Source organism: Bos indicus x Bos taurus, chromosome 12 (assembly GCF_003369695.1).
Source record: "Bos indicus x Bos taurus breed Angus x Brahman F1 hybrid chromosome 12, Bos_hybrid_MaternalHap_v2.0, whole genome shotgun sequence".
Lineage (NCBI taxonomy): Eukaryota > Metazoa > Chordata > Mammalia > Artiodactyla > Bovidae > Bos > Bos indicus x Bos taurus.
In genome coordinates this window covers 2,321,820-2,336,972 of record NC_040087.1, presented here as the reverse complement: position 1 = coordinate 2,336,972, position 15,153 = coordinate 2,321,820, and the positions used below count along the sequence as shown (strand labels likewise).

At 36.2% G+C, this 15,153-nt stretch overlaps 1 protein-coding gene across 1 annotated transcript in view; it reads right to left on the bottom strand.

Moving 5' to 3' along the window:
* DIAPH3 (diaphanous related formin 3) overlaps positions 1–15,153 on the bottom strand; it is a 563,088-nt gene that overhangs the window by 342,626 nt on the left and 205,309 nt on the right. The window contains exons 14-17 of the mRNA XM_027557103.1: positions 15,064–15,128; positions 9,608–9,712; positions 6,688–6,969; positions 5,821–5,935 (exon numbers count right to left, since the gene is read on the bottom strand). Of these exons, the coding sequence (XP_027412904.1) occupies positions 5,821–5,935; positions 6,688–6,969; positions 9,608–9,712; positions 15,064–15,128 (567 nt within the window). The remainder of the gene's footprint in view (positions 1–5,820; positions 5,936–6,687; positions 6,970–9,607; positions 9,713–15,063; positions 15,129–15,153) is intronic.

Genomic DNA, 15,153 nt, shown 5'->3' with positions numbered 1-15,153 from the left:
CTGTTTCTTATCGAATTCCTATAGCTTGGAATTCAGCAAGGAGCACCCATCTCCTATAACTCTCCTACCACGAGCCCACTCCCTGCCTGTGCTCCAGAGATGGATCAGGTACAGTGCTAACTCCACGTGATTCTCGGTCTTCAAAGCCTGGCAAGTGGTGTGTGTGGAGGTGGGCCCAGGGATGAGAAGGGGCAGGAAAGAGCAGAGAAGAGGGGAAGTGGTGAATGGCCAGATTTACAAAATATTGCTTTAGATTAAAATAACACACTCAGAAGGAAGAGCCTCATTTTTATTTTCTGGAGAATAATACTGTGCACTAATTATGTGGGAATCCTGAGCAATAGAACATACTGCAGACAAGGCAATTGCAAAGTGTACATTGAGTAATCAGACGGTAACAAGAGATGCCAGTGTAAATGAGGAAGAAGGCAGAAGATGCAGGAAATGGACGAGAAATCCTAAGAGAAAAAATCCTAACAGATGATGACAGAATGTAACAAATTTACAATTTTGTTAAGGTGCACCACAGAAAACTGCTACCAGAAATAAAATACCAAGATGAATTACTTGTAAAACAGGAGACGGCACTGCCCAATCTACTGCTAGTCAAATGACTCTAGTCGAATCCAATGCCCTGATACCATTCCGTTCTCTGATGGAAGAAGAAACAAAACAGAGAAAAAAGGAAAGGGGGAAAAAGCCGCGTTTATGGGCACACACTCCCCAATACTATATAAGCAAATCCAACCCTCCTCCCTTTCTGTTTACAGCATCACCACAGTATATAAGAAAACATGTCTACTTACAGGGACTTTTAAAGCTTCTATCACAACATGCCAAAGGTATGCTGGGTAACTAAGCATGTGACTGACGCATTCTGTGGACCTGAAAATTGCCTGTAGCTCTAACCTAAACAACCCCTTTCTATACCCTCTCTCTCTAGGTTTCCCTCTAAAGCTTTCAGAATAAATTCTGGTTTCTTTTGCAATACAACAGAGAATACAATTGGTAACAATGAGATACTCCCTAATGGTGAAACAAGCATGACATTCCTGACCTACCTCATAATTTCCTTAAAGTTGTTTTCAGATTCAGTCACACAGACAAAAACCAAAATAGATCCCTAGAAAAATATTTAATTCTCCACAAACTTCCTCCCCAATCTTCCTAAATTAGTGTTTGTCAAATGTCTTCAGAAATCTGCAAGATATTGAAGATATGTTCATTTTGGCATCATTTCTATATTAACATGCCCTCAAGAACCATATTTCTCTGTTACAAATTATATTGTTCATCTTAATGCAGGCTTCGGAGGTAGTTCAGGATTTTTATACACTTTGGCTTGTACAGAGTAATAAATTGTGTTTCAAACACAAAGACACATCCTGAACACAGCCAAGTCACTGGGATAATCCATGGTTTATCACTCTCTACCTCAATACTTTGTCCACTGAACTATGATGTCAGAAATCTAAGCTTGATTTGTTTTTAAGTACATAATCCATTAACTGTTTCCATATGCCATAACTGTTCAGTTGAGAAATTATTTATAAACCAGTTTATTGACTCTATCTGGCAAAGAGGACACACCTGTTATAAAATGTGATTACTTCAGAAAGCTAACAATTGTGGAATCACATTTTCATAATTAATCAGTCTAAACGAATTAGACTATTCATATACTTTCAGAAAGCCCTTTAATCCCTATTAAGTTAACAGTTTGTGAATAATGAATGTAATTAATATTAATTTTACTTGATAAATCCAACACCAATAACCTGTTAGTATACGTTAATCCATTTGCCAACAGCCTGTAAAAATTAACCACCAGATGCTTCCAATCTGGTAAAAAATACACAGGTCATTAGCATTATTTTGATGATACCAAATGTTCAGTATATGAATATTGTGATTAAATTTCTGAGAGATATATAAACAATGCTCTTTCATAACCTTGTTAAGTCTTAGCAGAAGCCTGAAACAGTAAAACATAGTCGTCTTTTCTATAATCAAGATGAGCACTGGTTATCTCACTCCTGGTTGTTACACTTCAGCTGCGAACTTGAGTGCACAGCACCGAGGCCACAAGGCCGTGTGATCCTAGGGCCAAGTCCACCTCCTCACCACAGTGTCCCCCGTGCCAAACACAAGTCTTCACATACGATATGTCCCCTGTAAATACTTGAGGTGAACAACTGTAGATAAACAGGATAGAGAAAAAGCAGGAGAAATTAATGAGGCAGATGAGAAAAAAAATATATGATTAGGAAAAATGCCAACATGTTACTTTCAAAAGAATCTAAACTATAGAAAACTAAGATTCATCTCAAAAGTTTAGGATGGAGAGAACCAAGAAAACTAAAGTGAGATACTTACAAGGGAAATAAAGTATAAAAAAGAAAATGATATAACTGAATCAGAAAAAAATATTGATTTCATAGGAAAGGACTTAGGAGTTTCTGTACTCCTTATGACACAAAACACGTTCCTATTGAAGCAATGGTATAAAAGTCATAGGAAGGAGATTAGTTTAAAAAGCAAAATAAGTAAAATCTAACTGGAAAAAAAGAGAAGAAAAATAATAAAGAGCAACATGAGTTAAGAGGAAAGGCTCAACTCTCTCAAGAACATCTTGCTCCATCTGTGAGTTGATGGGGCAGGGTGGTACTGTGTGGTTACAATTGTTTCAATCAGCAGACCAAGAGAAAAACCTCAGAAGAGATGCAGTAAAGATTAAACAAGGTCACATGAAGACGACCCAGTTCAGGGCTGGCATACCACAAGTGCTCAACAGGAATGATTAGTTCCTCTTCCTTTTCTGGGTATGAGCCCTCTGAAACCCAATTATCTTAACCTAAATGCCTCATAAACCTAAAGCGTTATAAGACAAAGAACCATACTTGGTAACAAAAAAAAATAAAGAACATGAGAGAGAATTCCAAGGTTCTTTTTAAATTACTGGCTTCAGTTCTGTTTTTTTTTTTTTTCTTTTTCCTTTCTGCCAATTTCAAATGCACAAAGACTGGTGTCTACCATTTAAAATGCCTGGAATGGAACATTCACCTTTGTAATCAGAGAAAGAGCCTTGGTTCTTAGTCCAAAGAGGTACTACAAGTTTAAAAAAAAAAAAAAAAACAAGCAAAACACACCTTTTCTCTAAAAATCCGTTAATTTTTCAGTAATCTGAATCCTGTGTCCTTCCTGCCAAACTGTGATGCAAGCCAACAATCAATCAACCCATGTTCATGCCTCTATCGCCCCCTGCCTGCTAGAGAGGGGAGAGCAACTGCATTTCCATTCTGAATTCTGCAGAAATGACAAAACTGATTCAAAGAAAAGTTTGGCATCATGGGAAATAGGCAAAAGTTGCAGCCAGGCCATGAATAAAGGAACAAGGAGCAACCTATCCAACACCCCTGTGTCTTGTCTAAGTTTTCCAGGCACCTTTGTCTTGCCTTCCTTTCTTGTCTTTCCTATATCTACACAAAGTCCTGTCCTTCTGAAAGCATTAACAAATGATCTTTTCTAATAAAATACTAATCAGGCCAAAAAGCACACTTAAGGCTCCTCAACTAATGCTTTCTAGGAATTATTCTTTAAAATCCTGACCAAAAAAACAGTCGCCCTCACAGCTTGCCTCCTGTTGGCATTGTAAGATGTTGGCATTGCCCAGCATTATGACCGTGGGCTTCCTCATTTTTCCAATGATCATTTATATAATGTCACAGAAAAGAGGAAGCTGCATTTGAGTTGAAAGAAAAGATGTCGTAGACCTCTGCCAGCCTCTAAGTCAAACTGAAGAGAGATTTGGGGCTCTGGGGATACACGCAGAGTCAGAAAGATACTGAAATATGGAATATTCAAAAAAGGATCATCATTTCCTCACCTTAACCTTTACAACTGATATTAGATTGAGCTAATGTCTATTTTTTTCAACCTTAAATCATAAGGCTAAAGTTAGATGACTTAAGAATTTTTTAAAGGTCCAATTATTTCATTTAAGGCTACACTACAGCTAAATTGAAGGCATGCTAACAAGTTTCCCTTTTGAGCCTCATTAATTAAGAAAGTAATCAGAGTACAGAGAGGAAAAAAAGAGTAGCTGGATGGCAGTATTACTTAAACAGCTTTTAGATATCACCCTTTCCACCTACAAGAAAAGCAAAGGGAAAACTAATCAATTCCAGATTATGAAATCTGAAATTCTGAAGTGTTTTACATGCAAATACACATTTTAACTGCCATATATTTTCCTTGATTGCCTGAAGAGTGCACTAATCTTTTTTAAAGAAAATTTTGATTCTCCATAATCAAAAGGTAAAATTAAGATCTGCTTACTTCACAAGTTTTACTAGGGTTAGCTTACTAAGAAATTCCCCTGGTTTTCAAAGATCAAAATATATTATTTTTACTATTTTAGTCAGGAAAAATGGTGTTTCAAAATATCTGATAAAGGCTTTGGATTTAAAACAAATTCTAGAAATCTAATTTACAATTAACCTGTTAGAGTTTCTAACATATTATTTTTTAGAAACAGTTTCTAATTTTAATTTAGAAAGCATTTCAAAGGAATGCAAATGATGTTTTTGGTATCTGCCAGCACCCCTTGGTTGCTGTGATGATCAAGTTAAATCAGATACATAAAGCCTCTGGCATGGTACCTAGCACGCAGTAGGCACTTTAAGAAGTCAGCACTTCAGTCTACACCAAGTATTCCCAGCTCTGTCCAATGCAATCTCTCCCTACCACCTCTCTGTTTGATGAGCTCAGGGATATAAGTGGCATAAGTCTGTTAAAAGGTTCCTTTCTGAAAAATAAAAGATAATGCCTGATGTGAAGGGTTTGTACTACAAATCTAGAATGTATTACTCAAAAATGAAATAAACAGTATATGTAAGTATCAACCCTGAAACATAAATGGTAGGCCCATAACAAAATCAAATTTCAGACAAGAGTAATTCCTAAATATAATTGTTAAAAAGAGAAAATTCACAGTGCATAGGTAGGTAAAAGCTATCTGTGGGTAGCTCTTGAAAATGAATTTCATTGTTCATAATGAAAAGATGATATAATCTACTCACAGACTCTATTTCAAGCTACCTTTCAAGATAATCTATAAATCTGATAATTTCTATCCCATATGAGCCATACTAATTAATTACATGGTAGTCACTGCAACATTAAAGAGTGGGAAAATTATGACTAGAGGAAGACTCACACTTTGATTTTGTTCTTCTATTTCTCATTGACTAGAGGGAATTTTCGGGAGAAGGCAATGGCACCCCACTCCAGTACTGTTGCCCAGAAAATCCCATGGATGGAGGAGCCTGGTAGGCTGCAGTCCATGGGGTCGCGAAGAGTCAGACACGACTGAGCGACTTCACTTTCACTTTCCACTTTCATGCACTGGAGAAGGAAATGGCAACCCACTCCAGTGTTCTTGCCTGGAGAATCCCATGGATGGAGAAACCTGGTAGGCAGCAGTCCATGGGGTCGCGAAGAGTTGGACACGACTGAAGCGACTTAGCAGCAGAGGGAATTTTCATATCAAAATTTTCTCTGAAAATATCCTCCTTTATGAAAGTCTAACTGAGAATATCTTCAAAGAAGGTATCGTGTAGAAATTTTTTAACTCTGGTATTAATCATTTGCATTTTAAAAATTGCTTGGTTGATCCTCTACATAAAAAAACTAACTTCATTTATCCATTATTAATGTAAAAACATCATTTATAGGATACAAATAATACTATTGAAAGCATCTAAAGAGTTGCAATATTAAAATACTAAAAGTAACAAATAAGCAAGATATTAAACTTACCTTTTGGTTGGCAACAAAACGTATTCTCAAGTTTACAAAGCAAATCCACACTTTCATACTTATTTTCATTTGCTTTTACCCAGAAACAGTCTTCAGTCATTTCCTGAGGTCTGATCTGCAGTCAGAGACAAGACAGATTCACAAACGGTTGAGTGTATCATCTGTCCCCTACCCAGTCACCATCTACACACCCAGTATCCCAGAGCTGCCAGCAGATATTTATGGAGTAATCTCCATAATATTTTTTACAAAGTGTATTCAATGAAATACAAGTTCTGTAGAAAGTTAAGGTGTTATTAGGGAAAAGGATTAAAAAAAAAAAGGTTCCACTCTCAAATAGTTGGGGACTGAAGCTGAATGCAATGAAGTTTGTTCTTTCTCAGTTATACTTCTCCTAATCTTTAACAATGCTCAGTTTATGTGATCCGTGAAACCATCTTTCTGCAGGATTCTGAATTCCTGTGTCTCTACTAAATATCCACCTCAGCCAGCAAGTAATAATTTTTGCAATAGCTACCAACATAAAAAAGTTCCTAAGAATACTAACTTTTCTGTATTTTTTAAAACATTTCAAAATACATGGTATAATCATGATAATATTAAATTATGTAATGTATGTATTTAAATGTTATGTATGCATTTGATTATAAACCAAATCCCAATTATCATAGACTCCTACACAATTTATAAACTAGAAAGCTTTAGTCAACAGTAAAGGGCTTTAAACTCAACACTTTTCTTAAAAGAATTCCTGTTTATTTAATACCATTTTGCATAAGGTTCCCATAAGAAATTATATACCAGTAAATACAAATTTAAGCTTTAATCTAAGAAACAGTATTATTTCTCTACTTGTTTCTGTTATACCTTTAACCAATTTAATCTTCTCATGCTGGTTTCCAGTTTAAATTCTTTCTTTGGTTTTAACCCAAAAGGCAGGATCTGTGGAGGTGGAGCGGTCTGTCCAGTGAGAAGTCCCAGCGGAGGGGGCGGGGGCACAGGCCCTCCGCCAAGCGGTAAGGGCAGCCCCGGGAGCGGGGGTGGGGGCGGCGGTGGGGGCGGCGGGGGCGGCGGTGGGGGCAGGGCTGGAAGGCCGGTTCCGTTTCCATCTGAAGGAGGCAAACAGGTACCAGGTGGCAAGGCACCAAACTACAGGGGAAAAACAATAAGAACCATGACAAAGAGCTCTCTACAAGGCAGGTCCAAGCATACGTTTCTCAAAAATTTTGTTTGAAACCAAAAGTTTCTCAAAAATTTTGTTTGAAACCAAAAACAACTGAATTTCAGTAATGCCATGTGGTTTAACCTACAAACAAAATTTCAACAAATTTTTTCCCCAATTTAAGAGTATTATTATAGCTTTTGTTTTCTTAAAAATGTAACTGCCAGAAAGATTACTCCCCATTTTAAGGCAGTTATGGTCATGTGGGTGGAAATGTCCAAGAGGCGAATAGTGACCCGGGTCTAAAAGATCTGCAAGTCAGCAGTCTCAAGAGGACAACTGAAGAAGCCATTTGTGCAGGTAACTTCACCCAGAGGACGGAGCATGAGGAAAGGTTTATATACAGAATTCTGTGGGACACCAGCATTTAAGTTAGTAAAAATTTAAAAAAAAAAATAAGATCCAGAAAAAGAGAGGGAAATAATATTGCCACATTGCCCTTGAGGAAAAATTAACTAAGATTCTTAGTAAGACCTGCAAAAGCAAGACACGACCTGGTTACCAGGCACTTCTATCCTTATGCTTCTGTTGCTTAATAAAAATAGATGCATTTTTACTACCATGAAGGTGATAGGAGTTGAGAAATAATTTTTGTGATGATGATTTCCTGAAACTAACTTCAACTCTAAGCCATATAGCTATATAAGTATTAATAAATCATTTAAAAATTTTATGGTAAAATTATGGAAAGTAGATTATGCACAAAGGCCTGAAATCAACATCCAAAATCAGCAAAAAAAAAAAAAAGAAAAAGTATTTAAGAGAAATTGAGACCACAATCAAAAAACATGCCTTATCAAAAACATTACATATAAAGAAAGAATCACTTTAGTGTTGGGCTGGGTTGCTGTAATAATGGATACCACAGCCCTTTGAACGTTAAGGATGTATGTACATCGTACTCACATTCAATAGGCATTTATAGTTAACAATTAATGTCTTAAAACAAAGGTATAGCTGCCTTTCTGCTCTAGACTTTGATGAGTGTGATTGAGAATGTCACTGCTGAGGCCAGACACTATTATCACCGTGCCCCCAGTCTGTGCCCAGCGTCTAACAGCACTTGGCTGTTAAGTGACACAAGGAATGAAATCATGGATAACAGAACACATTTTATTCATAACCTTTATCATCAGCACAGCTTTGATCAAAGAGAAGTATATTAAGACAAATGCAAATATTCCATGAGAAATACAAACTAATCCAAAGAAAGGATTTGTCATTTGTTCTTCAAAACTTAGTATGTGGTCAATGTCAAATCTCTAATAACAGGCTTTCTTCTGATAGACATAAACAGAGGTTATCACTGTACACAATCTAAAACAACATAGGAGACCGCTTGATTTAATCTGTTTCAAAATGTAAATATATTCCCGTTTTATATAAAATCATATGCAGCAACAACATATTCAAACACAGTGAATATGTTTTCTATAAACTAAAATTTTCTAGCATAGATTTACAAGAAATGCTTCAATTAGGAAAAATTAAAAGAAAGGAAAGTCTAAATTTATACTAGCCTGGACCAGGAAAAAATTGTCATGAATATTTCAGTGTCTAAAGCTCAATCTGAAATATAGAAAACACAGCCGAATGTTTCTTTAATATGAGGGAGAGGGAACCACATAAGAAAGATGAAAACTTTCAACAAACTGTGGTACCTTCTCTTGCAGCACTAGAGAAAGATGATCACTGAGAATTTTCTTAAAGAAAGATTCTATTTTTTTCCCCCCAAATTGAACACTAACAGATAATTCCTAGAGTATCTTCAGACAGACTCTGCAACAAAACTATACACTAACTAAAAAAAAGAGAACAAAATTGCAAATAACATAGGGAAAAGTATGCCTAACATTATTTCAACATAACCATAAATTAGGATGAAAGGAAGATAGCAAAACTATACTTACTGCTCATCATCTTGCATGTAAATCTACATGAAGGAATTTAGCTATGAATTTTCTACTTCCTTACTTTCATCCATGTAAAACATGTAGATAATGTATTTCTTGCTACCTGTTTTGTGTGCAGAGAGTATATATGTGAGCTATCTACTTCATAATCCAGACTTGCTCCCTTTTTTGTTGTGTTTTAAATGTTTACTTTTGGAAATTGAAAAATTATCAGAAAATGTTCTCATTCAGCTAGAGGTTATCTTTCACTGCAAGGTACCCATAGGCTGAAGGTTTTGAAAAATAAATAGCTTGAGCAATAATTTTCTGTAGTGGGATAAAGATCAGTGATGAATGACAAATCTAATAATAAAAGACTTTCTTACCCTTAGTGCTTAATTATCTAGCAAACACATGACATCAGGAACAAAACCCAAATGAAACACAAGGAAGAGATTAAACATTTTAAAAAATGCAAATTAAAAAAACAAAAAAGGCAAAATAACTTAAAAAATTTAAACACAGCAGAATAGAAATATATATAAACAAAAATATGAAAACATACAAGAAAAATTAAAGTTTCAAAATTTTGATGCTGTGAAGACATGATACAACCTTTGTTACCCTATAAGTTTTCAATACCCAAATTCACTCCAGGTAGATAGTATTTTACCTGTGATTTAAAAGCTTGTAACTCTGCTTGAAGCTCATTAATCTCTGCCTCTTTTTTCTGCAGTTGAGCCTGAGTTTCTTGGTGGTCGGTAAACTCTTTTTCAAACTGGAAAAAAAAAAAAGAGAAACATACAAGACACAGAGAAAGATGAAAATAAAAAGCACTATTCTTCATAAAGAAATTTGACTCTAATGCTCTGTTAGTGGCACATAACTTTTCTGAAAGGAGTGGTGGTAGCTTTCTGCTAAGTCGCCCACAGCTTTTCTCTAGGTCTCTCAGGGTCCCACCAAAATCATTCATTTGCAAAGGAGCAGACAAAGCCAGAAATGAAATCTGTGACCTTCTCCTCTCTTCAGAACAAACTGGGCTTACAGTTTTACAGAACGCTGGCATTTTTCTTAAGGGTCCCCAAGTATCATTGCAACTTTGTGTAAAATAATAGAGAGCAAGGCACTGTACTGAATTCCCTGACCCTTACCTGTGAAAACGTATACTTGAAACTTCCCAAGTTTATCAACATGATTTAAAAGAATTCCATTTCAATATTTTTTTATTAATAAATAACTCCACTTTGCAAATGCATCAATTATTTCCTATTTTTGTAAAATAACATCAGAAACTTAAGAACCCAATATAGGTTCTAACCTTCATAAAAGTTTAAGAGGATAAACTCCATCTTCTTCATCATTAATCTTTAGAAAATTAATGATAAATTAATCTTTCAAAGACCTTAGTGCCACACTTTGAAGGAAGAAGGCAAATGATAAAATTTGGTAAATCCAATGAGTCTTCTAGATATAGGCACTTGTCACAAGTCACCATCCTGCACTGAAAACAGTTTCACCTGGCCATCATCTTCACTAAAATCCCTCTACTAGCAGAGATGAACATGAGTTCTGTCTCATGATCGAGAACACGTACTTGACTCCCTTTTAAAAAGGAAGAAAGTAATCACTAAAAAATACAAATAGTTCACAAATGTAGCCTTGAGACTTTAAAATACAGTCAAATGAGGGTTAGGCTTTGGATTAGGAATAGGGTCTCCATACACTGGTGGCTTCCAAGTTCCCATCACCAGCTCCAGATTCACAACTGCATTCCAGACTGCAAACCAGTCTATAAATATATTTCCAACCTAAGGAAGGTTTTTCAAGAGTAAGGAAGCATTCCAGTATTTTCAAAACCAATACTGTCTTTCTCTCTACAAACTTTGTTTTTTTAATACTGCTGTTCCATCCAAAAGATAGCTCACATATCATGACTCCTTTGTCTTAAATCTTTAGTGGCTTCATTATAAAAACCACACTTATTAACCTAATACCTAAGAACCATCTGATATCTGGTCCCATTCCATCTCTTTCCTTTATTCAACAAATATCCAACAGCGTGACTATTACGTGTTTCTCAGAGTGGCAGGGACTAGGGGTACAGAGTTTAAAAGAATATGATCATTGTGTTTAGTAAGCATAGTGTCTGATGGCAAAATCAAAACAAACTAACCATCCAAAATCTATGAAAATTATTCACAATAGAGAAAGGACAGGAGGCATGTGTGTCATTCCTGGAGCAATGATGCTTGATCTAAGGTTTGAAGAACTTAAGTCATTAGCTGAGAAGCGTAGCTTGCATTTCAGATAGTGACTAGTACAGTGCATACATGAATGACAAGCCATCCCTTGTAAGGGCCACAAAATGAAGTCTGAGAACAAACTGCAGAGGATGAAGCTAGAGATACACCAGAGCGAAACTATGGAAAGGAAGTTTACAATAAACCAAAAAGCTTTTTTCTTTTCCCTAATAACTACAGACAATGTTTAGAGTATTTATCACAGGAAAGCAATGTAATCAGATCCGCACTTTGGAAAACCCAAGGAGCAGCAGCACGGACAATGGACTGAAGATAGACTAGAGTCACAGAAACAGGCGCTGCAGCTATCCAAGCAAGGATGCAAGCCCTGCTGGAGCAGGTCAGAGAACAGGACAAGAAAACAGGGAAAGAAAGGGGGGGGATATATACATAACAGAATCGAAAATTAGCATCTGACTGAACAGAGGAAATGAGCGAAGATAACGACGGTGTTCTGTTGCTTTGCAAGCTGGCAAAAAACGATTATAATTTGAGGGAATGACATTTTTAGAGACAAGAATAAAGAATTTGGTTTTGAAGATGTTAAGCTTGATATAAGAAATTCAAAATAAATGTACTTATGCCTCCTCCTCAGATAGTCACTTTGCTGCCTCCCACTATCCAGCAGGGCTCACATTAGCCATCACTTCCTAGGGCAAGTGTTCCCTGGCCACCTGAGATCCTTCCTACAGGCTTACACACCACACCGGGTTTTCCTAAACCATCAATTATCATCCTGTATTATAAAACTATCAAAATGTAGTATCATACACCTCAGTAATGCTCACCAACCTGGAAGCTCACTAATAATGAGATTTTTCTGCTTTATTCATCACCTTTCCAAAAGCTTTATATTTATAAATTAAACTCATTTGTTGAGTGAAATCATCAGCCAATTCCTGTCAAACTTTCCTTTATATGTTGAATAACCACGTCAATATCATAAAGGTCCTCAATCTCCCAGTCTCAAAAATCTCTATGAGGTCATTTTCGCTATTCTCCTTATGACTGCTCAGTCGATGTTTACTGCTGCTTAGCAAGAAATAGAAAACTAAATTCTTATGAGAGTAAGAATGAAGCCGCCTTTCTCATAATATCAATATGTACACTGTCCTGTCTTAGGTCTTAGAATAAGATGCAGAAGGAAAAAGAATTATTTATCGGAACAAAAATAAAACTATCAAAACAACCAGAATCATAGTTACTATACTCAAAGAAAGCTTACTAAATTAACTTTATCATACTGAGAGTATCTGTATTACTTACAAGAGAGAGAAATTTCTACATCCTCCCCTATAAAAGGATCAGACAAAATATAAACTTTGCTTTAGCATTTTTATAATATCCATAGTCAAATCACAGTAGCCTTGAGGATAAAATGAATCTCCATTAAAGATGCACTTTACAAAAACTGAAATGATAGGCTTCCTCTCCGAAAGGAGTCAGTAGAGCAATATTACGCTTACAAAATTACATGCAAAAATGTCAAGAAACGCAGTTAAGGTTCAGGCTCTACTTAATTTCATTCCCTCAGGTAAGTGAATTAGTGCATCTATACAAGAAGGTTGATAACTCAATACTCTCTATGTACTTTCTGACATTTCTAGTCTTCATTTTTCAAATTTATGCATTAAAATAAAGAATGTGTCTAGCAACCATGATAGCTTCCTGCCTAAAGCAAAGTATTTACATGTGTCCTTATAAAGCTATCAGAAAAAATTCTTGCTGACACATACAAAATGGTATGGCAATAGAAATCTTTTATGGAATGAACAATATTTTCTGAGTATACCTAAGACACATAACTGCTGACTAAAAGAAGACAACTAACCTTGAACAAGGTCTTTCTTCTATTTACATTAAAAGCTTACAATTTTAAAACAGTGTTTTGAGAAAGTTATCATATTCAAATACTGTAAACCAAAAAAAAAAAAAGATTATAAAAGCCAATTTAAACTATCTGAGATTCATTCAAACCAAATAACTTGAAAGCGTGCTACTCCCTTCCTACAGTGAGTCGAAGTATTATTTACTGAGCTTGGAACACAGAGTCAGTGAGTGAGAGGTCACCATACAACACAAACATCTATCAACTAGAACATTTATGACACATAATTTAAAGTATCTATTACTTTGTTTCCCCCATTAACTAAGTCACTTTGCAAAAACAGCGATCTTAATATCCTCAGCTGTAATCTGAGCCTGCAGCCAAAGGCCTGGGAGATAATATTCTCTAAGTATTTGGCGAAACTTAGGATGTCTTAGGGCACTTACAAAGTTCTCCATGTGAAAGTGAAAGTCAGTCAGTCATGTACAACTCTTTGCAATCCCGTGGACTATACAGTCCATGGAATTTTTTTTTTTTTTTCCATGGAATTCTCTAGACCAGAATACTGGAGTGGGTAGCCTTTTGCTTCTCCAGGAAATCTTCCCAACCCAGGGATGGAACTCAGGTCTCACACAATAGGCAGATTCTTTACCGGCTGAGCCACAAGGGGAAGCCCAAGAATACTGGAGTGGGTAGCTTATCCCTTCTCCAGTGGATCTTCCTGACCCAGGAATTGAACTGGCCTCTCCTGCATTGCAGGTGGATTCTTTACCAACTGAACTGTTAGGGAAGCCCTAACATGTTCTAAAGTGTCTTCCTGCAATGCAGGAGACCTGGGTTCGATCCCTGGCTCGGGAAGATCCCCTGGAGAAGGAAATGGCAACCCACTCCAGTATTCTTGCCTGGAGAATCCCATGGACAGAGGAGCCCGGTGGGCTACAGTCCACGGGGTCACAAAGAGTCGGACACGACTGAGTGACTTCACTCACTCTTTCACTCAAGATGTTCTATCTTAAAAGTCTATTAAAAATGTACAATTCTCTCAAGGTTCATTTAGGGCTTGACACATCAAAAATGTAGACTCACTAGCATGGTGCCTAACTCAGTCTAAATGTTCCTTGAGTACAATGTTCACTGAAGCAGTGGTAGCAGTTACTGCCATGATTCCTCCAATGAAAGGAACCAGCCCCAAGAATTCAAAATCAGAATAAACTACTTAAACTGTGAAGAATCCAACAACAAAAGATAATAAAATTTAAAAATAAAATTTTAAGATCAAAGAACAAGTGTAATAGGTACCCACTAAGTAGAGACAAAAGCATAATACACTAACTTAAAGAAAAGGGGGGACGCCTGGATGGTCAACAACACTCCTGGGACAGAAACACATGAAACTGCTAACATCCAATACTTATGACTTATGAAAAAGACAACTTTAAATGGTTCTGCTTAGTCTTATGAAGCAACTTTAATCGAAACCAAAACCAAGTTAAACTTTCTCTTAAAATTTTTAGATATAATTTCAATCTTAAGGGCCTAAATTATCTGAGGCCTTGAGAAATACTCCAACCTTAAAATTCTGATTCTATATACTGTCGATCATTTATTTATTCACTCATTCAAAAAATATGTTTAGTTTTCAGTCCAGGAATTGTTTTAGGTGCCATGATAATGAATAAAGCTAACAAAAATCCTTCATAAATTTTATTACAGAGGGAGAAACAGACAAGACATTTGCATATACTCACACAGATACATAAATGGTGTAGCACATCAAATGGTGATAAATACAACAGTAGGAAAACAAGGACAGAAGCATACGGAAAGTCAGAGTTGGGAGTAAGGAGTTTAAATGTTTAAATAGAAGTCCTCAGAGGATGGCATTTGTGCAAACACCCAAAGGAAGTAAAGAAGGAAATTGGAAGAACACAGAGTCCCTGAGGCAGAAATATAGCTGCAGGAGCCCCCCTGTAGTCTTGCAAAGTTAGTCAAACTACTTACTTTCTTGTTAAGTTCTGATGCTTTCTCTTCAGACCCTTCTAGTTTTGCTTCATCTATGCAAATATCTAAAATTGCAATGACAAAATTTTT